Source organism: Nicotiana sylvestris, chromosome 4, assembly GCF_000393655.2.
Source record: "Nicotiana sylvestris chromosome 4, ASM39365v2, whole genome shotgun sequence".
NCBI lineage: Eukaryota > Viridiplantae > Streptophyta > Magnoliopsida > Solanales > Solanaceae > Nicotiana > Nicotiana sylvestris.
Genome location: NC_091060.1, coordinates 40,629,301 through 40,639,668, shown reverse-complemented (window position 1 = coordinate 40,639,668; position 10,368 = coordinate 40,629,301). Strand labels below are relative to the sequence as shown.

The following is a 10,368-nucleotide window of genomic DNA, read 5'->3' as shown; positions in this document are numbered from 1 at the left end:
CTGGTACTGTTCTATGTGCTTTTACTTTATTCATTTGTCTGCCATTATCTGTTGTTTGTGCTACTTCATGTGGTGTTCATCTGATTGCCTGGCATTATCTGTCAATTGAGTGTCGTGCTCGAGGGCGAATTTCTGTGCTTATCTGCACTATTTGTGTTGCACTCATTGCATAACCGTTGAAAAAGTTATTTTTTAAAAGAGTTTTAAATTGAGCTAAGATGTTTTTCCAAGGATTTTATAGTTTCACTGCTTTTATTCAAAGGGTTTTTGACTGCTCTATACAACATGATGGTTTGTTTTACGTGATTTCTTGCTGCTCAGTTATTATTTACCCTTATTACTCACTGAGTTGGAGCACTCACTTTACTCTCTGCACCTCGTGTGCAGATGCAAGTATTTGTTCACCCGGTAGCGGGTTTTGAGCTGGTCGGAGGCTAAGTTATCGGAGTTTAGTGAGGTGATTGCCAGCGTTCGCAGCACTGCATTTCTTCCTTTTGTTTATCAGTCCTATTTTATATGTTTCAGTATTTATACTCTAATAGATGCTTTTGACTTGTGACACCCCGATTTGGGCTGTGATTGGGTTGTATTCCGCACTTAATAAAGAAAACTTTTGTTTAGACTGTGGTCATTTAATTATGCTAAAACTGTTTATTCATATTAACTATTCTGAAAAGGCGAAATGGGTTGGTTGGCTGACCTTGTCTTCACGAGAGGCGCCGTCACGATCGGATCTTAAAACAAATTTTGAAATAAACTCAAATTTAAATATCCCACAAGATATATATTCCACTCGGCCAAATTTGATACTACTAATTTCTTCATTTTTAACAACTTAAAGTAGTGTTTGATATTGAGTCATTAATTCTCAATAAATAAATAAATAAAAAAGATATTGAATCATTCACCCCTCATAAAAGACGCACTACTGTTTAAATGCCCTATTAGCTTAACCCGCCATTGACAGAAGTTCGTAATAAAAACATAAGCTTTAACTATTTATTTGCAAACAACAATCACTCTTTTATTTCTTTTCCACCTCTTTATGAAGAAGAAATTAAGAACACATAGGGTGTGACATATATATATATCATGTTCTAAACACCCAAATACCCAGAAGAAAATCTTTATTACCAACCAAAAAAACAAAAGAAAAGCACCCAAATAACAAACTAAACGGTACAGCTGAATCTGGAAAGCATGTCTTTGACAACAATATCTGTCATACGACGATGAGCTTCATCTGTCAAATGAATACCATCCCAATGCACGTATTGAGCCGGGTTAGGACAAGCTTTTACACTAGGTGATCCACACACAGTCCTGAAATTAAAGTTGTATCGTCCTCCAGTTCCACAGCACGCAGTTAACAACGTATTCTGATTAAATCCAAAGGAAGAAGGACTACGAAGAAGAGTCAAAAGCGCCCCGTAATAATCTCCATAGACAATTCTAACATTCGGGAATTCACGTTGTAGAGATGCCAAACCTCTGTTCAGGTATCTATTATGGTACGAAGCAAAATCATTATAATTTCTCAAGCATCCCAATTGGTCGTAACCATTTGCATTAGAATCAGGGAAAGTTGTTAGATACAAAGGAAGACACCCGAGAGGATAAATTCCTGGAACCAAAATACGAGTTGCCCCAAGCTGAATCACATCTTTGATGCTTTTCATAATACCAGCAACAACAAAAGGAACGTACGTACGGACCTCGGGTAATTGCTTTCTTTGGAAAAACCCATTGTAATAATCATTGCCACCCCATTCTCCCATTACTATGAGAGAACTCCTAAGAGTTTGTGCACAATTAGAACCACATGTGGATTGGAGATGAGATTTAAACCAACCTAATTGAGCAGACAACGGCGTATTCCATGTGGGCAGCCGAATACCTCGAGCTGCCCAGAAAGAGGAATCTAGCGCCGTGGCACCAGCCACGGCGAAGTTAACGCCTTGGCTAAAAGAAGCACCTCTGTCCAAGTAAGCATTGAGGAAGGAGAGTTTGAAAGCAGAGGAAATGAAGTCGATAATAATACGGCCGTTTGAGAAACGGCCGGTAGGTCTTCTAAAGAAGGTTTCGCCGTAAGGAGCTTGATTTGCTCGGAATATAATGGAAGCGCCGGGTGTACGGATGACATTTCCGGCATCAGCGAGTGAGTCACCGAGTTGGTAAACTGATCTGATGTTGCATTTTGTTTGGGCAGCTGTGGGAGAAGAGAAATATGCGAAAGCTATAACTAAAAGAAAGAAAGATACTTTGGGTAGAGACAGAGAAGCCATTGAAGAATGTTTTTTGCTTGTTAAACTTCCAGTGGTACGTAGTGCAAATATATATACTCCAAAAAGGAACAGAAGTCTGGGAAACAACAGGAATATAATGTCTCTTTAGGATTACAATATATGTGGTTGTCACTTTCTTGCTTTTTGAATCTTGTTTTATTTTCAACAATTTTTACCATGTGGAAAGAAAGTACGTAAAGTTTTATTACTATTATAACATGGTTGGAGTGGCGGCTAAGTCTAAAGCTAAAATTTAATCGGAAGGCATTTTTTGAAACAAAACTCTCATAGATATAAAATTATTAAGAATTTTTTTATAAACTATGTAGTTTCTCCTAAGATATTGTTGATCTTAGCAAAAAGAACCAGATTCAAGAAGAACCTATTCTTAAAAATGATACTCATCAAGTTAGCAACTCCCAATCTCTCCTAATATATTGAATAATATCCATCTTTAACCAATAATTTCGATATTTAAATTGTTTTAAAGAAAATGCAAGATTACTGGACCCTATTTCCAATTTAATAGGCCGAATTATTAGGGAGGAAAAGCGAAATTAGTAAAAAAATTGGGCACGATGCCATCTTTTTGCTAGCTAACTTTTAGTTTAAATCATTTCCCGAAACCCAATATGCTCAAAGCTAGAAATGTTATTAAGCCTGATGGTATAAAATCTATTTACACTGTGTGGATATAAAGCAAAGTCACATCTGATTATTTATTTTTAGGCAAAATACATGAATTACCACCTTATTTATAGACCAAATCCCTATTATACCTTTTTTGGGAACTAAAATAACTTTACACCCTCAACTTTTTTAGAGTTTGTTTAATACACACTACTCTTGTTATGTGACAACGCACATGTTTAACAAAAATTATAAGCGCTTGTCCCAATTCTTACTTAAAGGACACGTGTCTAAATTTTAATTTTTGATTATTTTTAAAAATATTTTGTTTCCCTTCACTTATAAGTTTTAACCCGCCCCCTCCCCTGTTCTTCTTCCCCAGAATCCCTCCCCTATATATTAGTTGCTGACGTTTCCCCCTTTCCCCATTTTCGTCTTCTTCCCTACCCCTATTCCCCATCTTTTCTGTCTACAATTTTAAAAATAATAATAATATATAAATGTTTTGGAAGAAATTGATTAAGAAAGTTCAAAATAATCTATATAAGAGAATTTTATAGATTTGGATTTGAATCTTAATTTAGTAGTTACAACTTAGAAACATAGATTTAATGTGGTAGAATATTAATTTGGTGGTCGAGAGATATCGGAGATGAGCCAAAAGAAGCTGAGATTTGACCGACTCTATCGGAGCGAATTGAGCAACCATGGATCTCGCCGTAACCAATTTTAATGGAGTTTTGAGTTTTGCATCCTATTTCTTGTATTAGATTTGAATCTGGATTCACAAAGTCGTGACTAATGTACTTGCGTTTCCTGATTTTGCTTTGTAATTGGAAGGTAATAATTGTGGATGTTTTTATGGTGGTCGGCATCAATGAAAATTTGGTGGATAAGAGAAAGAGATGGAAGGAGAATAGTTAAGGGGTATATTTGTAATTTTATATTATTTTATTTTATTTTAAAATTAATGACACGTGGCATTATATTATTGGTGCATGACACGCTTCACTTTTTGTGAGATCCTTAAATATAAAAGTAGTGTGTATTAGACACACTCTAAAAAGGTTGAGTATTTAAAGTTATTTTCATCCGCAAAAAAATGTATAACATGAATTTGGTCCATAGGTAAAGTGGTAATCTATGTATTTTGCTTTATTTTTAAGTGAGACAAAAGATAAAACAGATAAGAATAGATAATAGATTAATTGATCTTTATGGTGATTATAAAAAGGCTGTGAAGTATTTTTCCGCAGTTCTATAAAGGTTCAAACTAATCTTTAAATTTGTTGTTATTATTATTTTGGTTCAAGCAAAGAAATCATACTTATAATTTGATTTAAACTTTAGAAAAAGTAAATTTGAAAATTCTCTTTTGCATATTATATATTTTTGTCTTTTTGATTGGGACAGAGAATATTGTAGGGCCAAATTATTCAAAGATTTTTTTCCGAGAATGCAGCCCATATGAAATTAAAGGTCAGTTGACTGTTTCAGAGATTCGTAAATTAAAGAAAACGAGAAAGGCATTTCACATGCAAAATTTGATCTAAAAATATTTCCATTGATTTGAAAGTGATGCAGCTGTTTGTCGCTTTTGCAAATTTCTATGATTAATATAGTACTGTCTTTGTTGGCTCCCACCATCAAAATCTCTAGAATTATGAACATGCATTACGAGTCTCGACAAACAATAATATATAACTGTTGGCAAATGCATTGTCTTTATCGTTAATTTGTATTAATATTAATAAAGCATGTGTAGAGAATCAAACGTTTGTTGGCCTTTTAAAACTGTATACTCGCACTTATCTTTGCTTACAGCTTGGAAATGTAGCTAAAAAAGATTCTGGTTTAGTTCTGAGTATGAAATCATATAAAAACGTTTTATCTTTCAAGTTTTTAACGCATATCTAATACCTAGTGGTAAAAAGAATTTCGTTACGTACTACGTCTATGTACCCTACCTAGTATCGAAAACCAAACCAAACCGACCAAAGAAACTGATACCTTTTGGTTTGGTTTGGTTTTGGTTTTGAATTTTAAAAACAGATCAAATTTGATTTGGTTTTGGTTTTAATCAGAAAAAATCGAACCAAACTGACCATAGAAGTAGTTATTTCAAATTTATTATTATATAGTAGCTATTTCAAATTTATTATTACACCTATATATATATGTATATTGTTATACAAAGTTTCAAAAAATTTATGGTAAATGTTAATAGTTTGCACTTTTAATATAGTTCTTTACCTTTACATTCTATTTTGATTGGTAGTTTTCTTTTGTTTAGTGTAAGAATCCATTTCGTGTTAAAAATAACATATGTTTAATTGAGTCCTTAAATTATTCATCACTATTTGATTCAATTATCATCAATATATTTTGGTAAATAATAGATTTCTCAAAGGGTAATTGATTTGATAGTGTTACATTGAAAATATGGTCGCCGGAATATGTGTTTGGTAGTGTATGTCTTATATTTAAGAAAAAACGACAAATAACCGAAAAAACCGAAAAACCGACTTAATTGGTTTGGTTTGGTTCTAATATTTGAAAAACCGACTTACTTGATTTGGTTTCTTTTCAGAAAAAAACCGATCCAAATTGAACCATGAACACCTTAATCTGAACTATTCGAATGTTAAATATCAGTTACTTTTTCATTTTGGTACAGTATATGTATATGGCTGGCTTTCTCAACAAAATTGAGGGACTAGTCATGATATCGAGTAAAAGGAGATTAGTGGGGTTTTAAAGAAAAATAGAAATTCAAACCAAACTGAAAATTAATCAAAACAAAAAATAAAACAGACATGCTTTTTGATTTGGTTTTAAATTTAAAAATTGTTTTGGTTCACTATTAAACCCGAACCAACCGACTCTATATATCTGTGTATACGTATTATATAGTATTATTTTATAAATTTTTATGACCATAAGTATTTACTTTTATAGAGATCTTTTAAATACTTTATATAGTTTAACTAGCACGGTATACATGTATTCATGGTGCTGTCACGATCCGGAGTTTCTATCGTCGGGATCGTAATGACGCCTAACATTTCATTTGCTAGGCAAGCCAACGTTAGAGGATTCTTAATGCCAACCTTAGCCAATTTCAATAATAAGAATAATTAAGCTAAACAGAAACTAAAAATGATTTACGAAATAATACAAACCCATAACATCTGATACATTTAGGATTTGGAGTCACAACTCACGAGCTACTACGATTTACTACAAACAGAGTGTGAAAGAAAATACACTATTCTGAAAGAAAAGAAACAGTTAAATAATAAGACTAGGAGGAGACTCCACGGTCTGCCGACGCCAGCAGATCTACCTTGGGTCTCCCGACGGACAAGTCCAGTTGCTAACCTCACGATCAGCTAAGGCCAGTATCAAAATCTGCATAATAAGTGCAGAGTATAGTATCAGTACAATCGACCCCATGTACTGGTAAGTGTCGAGCCTAACCTCGACGAGGTAGTGACGAGGCTATGACAAGACACCTAAAAAATATACCTATGCAATTTAATGGTATATGTACAAAATAACAACAAATAGAAACTAGACAAGTAATATCGGGAGGGGGACATGCTGAGGGGGATACGAGATAAGAAAATCACAGTAGAAATGATGACCAAAACAATCAATATGCCTTGAATCGTGAAAACGATTAAACACAATTAAAAAAAAGTGCACTGCATCACCCTTCGTGCTTTTACTCTCAACCTCACCATATAAATCAACAGATACAGCACGACATCAACCTTCGTGCATTAACTCTCATAACATGGCACGACATCACCCTTTGTGCATTAACATTCACAATATGGCACAACATCACCCTTCATGGATGAACACCCACAATATGGCACAGTATCACCCTTCGTACATTAACACTCACATATGACACAACACCAACCTTCGTGCATTAACACTCTCCCTTACCATATAACAATGAACAAGTAAAAACAGGGGGATAGGATCAATAAGTATTAAGCCTTACTTCAATAACGGTCTCACAATACCAATCTCAACTCGGAATCCATAATCAATTATCACCAAAGCTCATAAACATGATAGGAACGATCAATTTAACGATTAACTAGTCTAAGCATGGATAATATGATCAAGAAAAGCAACAATTACAAGAACAAATCCCACCCGCATGCTATAACCCGACAACAACGCATAAGTACTCGTCACCTCACATATACGTTGTACCCAACATCTAAACACGTAGTAAATAGACAAATAAGTTCTAATGCCGCAAGTCAATATTAACCACGACACTTATCTCGCTACAAAGACCAAATTTACAGCTCAACCACAGCTTTGCCTTTCAAACAAACCTCTAAACCAATAGAATCTAGCAATTTACCAACCAAAAGATCCAAATTAAGCCTTAGGAACTACCCACGATTGTAAAGGATTTAATTTAGGTCATTATTGAAAAAGTCAACACCCGGGCCCACTTGGTCCAAACCCAAAATTCGGATCAAAATCCGAATACCCATTCATCCTCGGGCCTGGTTATGTAATTTATTTTGAAATCCGACCTCAATTTGAGGACTAAATTCCTATTTTTCAAAAATTCCTAATTCTACCAAAACCCCCCAATTTTTCACCATGAAACTCTAGATTTTAGGTTGAAATCTTAGGAAAAGTAGTGAAAGATTGAAATAAACTAGTTTAGAATCACTTACCAATGATTTGGGGAAGAAAAATTCTTTGAAAAATCATCTCTAGGTTCTTGAGTTTAAAAATTTGAAGAACGAACCAAAAATCCCGTCTAAGTTAAGTTTTGATCAGTTGCAGGTGTCGCATTTGTGACTTGTGCGAACCCCGCAAATGCGAGGAATCAATCGCAAATGCGAAGATCCTCACACTCCTACTTTCTTCGCAAATGCGAAGAATAGTTCAAAAATGCGAACCTGACCTTCCGCAATTGCGACCATATGATCGTATTTGTGTTCACTGCCTTCCCCTGACTCACTTTGCAAATGCGACGAATGCTTCGCAAATGTGAACTCTATGTGGCCCAGCTACTCTTTGCAAATGCGAGGAGTAGCTCGCAAACGCGAAACTCTCAAATATCGCAAATGCGATGCCTGATCTCACAAATGCGAGATCAGAGGCCTGCACCAGAACTGGAAATACCAGCAATGTTCTAAGTCCATTTTTGACTCCGTAGCCTATCCGAAACTCCCCCGAGCCCTCGGGGCTCTAAACAAATATGCACACAAGTCTAAAAAAATCATACGAACTTGCTCGCACGATCGAATCGCCAAAATAACACCTAGAAGTACGAATTGAGCACCAATTCAATTGAAATTTTTAAGAAAACTTCTAAGATTCTATTTTTACAACCGGACGTCCGAATCACGTCAAACCAACTCCGTCTCTCACAAAATTTCACAGACAAGTCATAAATATAGTATTGGACCTACACCGGATTCCGAAACCAAAATACGAACCCGATATCCAAAAAGTCAATCATTTCAAATTCATTAAGCCTTTAACTTTTAAATTTCTACAAAGCCCGATAACTCGGGCAAGGGAATTTTGAAATCAATTTTGGACATACGCCCAAGTCCCAAATAACTCCATTTGCTCTAAACGTCGATCGAAGTCAACTCAAATAGATTTTAAAGCTAGAATTTCCTATTTTTATCAGTTTTTAACATAAAAGCTTTCCGGAGATACGTCCGGACTACACACGCAAATCGAGAAGGGATAAAGATGAGATTTTAAGGCTTCGAAGCGCAAAATTAGGTTAAAAAATATAAGATTACCTATCGGGTCATCACATGTGCTTATTTGAGCTTCATGTTCTTCTCTATGACTTATTTAGGAGAGACTTCTATATTGTTTTAATCATTAATGTTAGGAAAGTCTGAGAAATATATGGACATAAGGTTGTTAATTGATTTATGAAACTTAATAATTATTACTATGTCTTACAGTGAAATTTGTTACTTGTAAATGTTTCAATAGATAAATTAAGTTAGCTGAACTTGGTAAATGGTAATCAATCTTTAGCATATGTTTTAAGTTAGCTGAACTTGGTAAAATATCTTAGAAGGCATTTCTATGTTTTGTAATGTTGATGACAAATTTAAGTATTAATATAAGTATCTCCTATTCTGTCCTAAAAAAAAAAATGGATCCAAGTTAATTAATAGAGAAAAAACATAAGTTTTAACAGCCTTAATTACCAACAATTAAGATGGAGACTATGCATCAATTGATAGAGAAAGAAATCCGTTAATTGTCCGTATCGTAATGGCAAAATTAGCTCCAGTACTTGGGGCCGTATTCCTCCACTTCCTTCGTGGAGAAAAATAGATCATGCACAGTATATATATGCTTGCTTTGCTCACCAAATATGCTTGTTTCTCAATTGATCTTTATTTAGTTACTTCATTTTTTCAAAACAAAACAAAGTTCTTAAATCCGATCGATAAAAGTTCATAGTTCTATACACACTTCTCCTTATACACCCACCTTTATTTTCTTTCCCCTTTTTGTAATACCTCTTGGGTGAATATAAAAAATAATGATTTGTTTAGTGGTTATTGATATTCTGTGTTCTCTAAGAAGTTTGAATTAGAGTACATAAAAATGAAATTTTCCGGCCAAATTTCGATTTTTTCGATCAAATTTTCTGGTGATAGTCCACGTTGAAGGTGATGAGAGATCTTTAAGTTTTATTATAAGAGAGCAAGAAGGTTGTTGGAGGAATAAAAAGAGAAGAGATGGGAAAAGAGAGGATTTATTCAGTAGACCACGGTGGAGGAATTTGTTGAAGGTGATGAGAGATCTTAAGTTTTAATTGGTTACAATTTTAAAGAAAATATTCGAACACTATGCCTAGCCAATAGCCATTAGAGATCAGTCAAAGTTGAATCGGGCCAAATTATTTTTTCAATCACGGTATTAGACTTCTCATATGAGATAAAAGCTTTGATTTTGGAAGCTGATTTTCTTTTAGATTTTTGAAGGCGAGCAGAGATGTTCTGGAACTGTTGGGAGAATTTAGATCTCTAGTACTAGTAGGTGGATTTACATTGTATTTTAAAGCATTCAGTCTCTCAAGTGTAGAGGAACATTTTTGTGTGTGTGAAGTAAGCTGGAAAGAAAAGAAAGAATTAGACGAAGAATTTTGGAAAAATGACACTGTATAACCGCTCTCAAAATTATAGCAAAAAGAATATTTCTTTTATGTTATATATAAAAATTATACAAATTTTATATATTTTTTCGGCTACTGAATATAAATAATTTCTGGCACGGGTTAGAAGGGATAATACCCAAAAAAAAAAAAAAATTTAAAGAAAGTAAACGACGATCATATGAAAAGGAAGAATTGATCAGGATTGCATACCCACAGGGGATGGGTTAGAGGTGAGGGATAAAGAGATTTTTTTTGGTCCACAAAGAT

At 34.3% G+C, this 10,368-nt stretch overlaps 1 protein-coding gene across 1 annotated transcript; it reads right to left on the bottom strand.

The window, feature by feature from the left end:
- Window positions 1–974: 974 nt before the first annotated feature.
- Window positions 975–2,374, bottom strand: LOC104231039 (GDSL esterase/lipase At5g03980-like). The gene has a single exon (XM_009783964.2). The coding sequence runs from the start codon at window positions 2,283–2,285 to the stop codon at window positions 1,173–1,175; it is 1,113 nt and encodes a 370-aa protein (XP_009782266.1). The 5' UTR covers window positions 2,286–2,374; the 3' UTR covers window positions 975–1,172.
- Window positions 2,375–10,368: the final 7,994 nt, after the last annotated feature.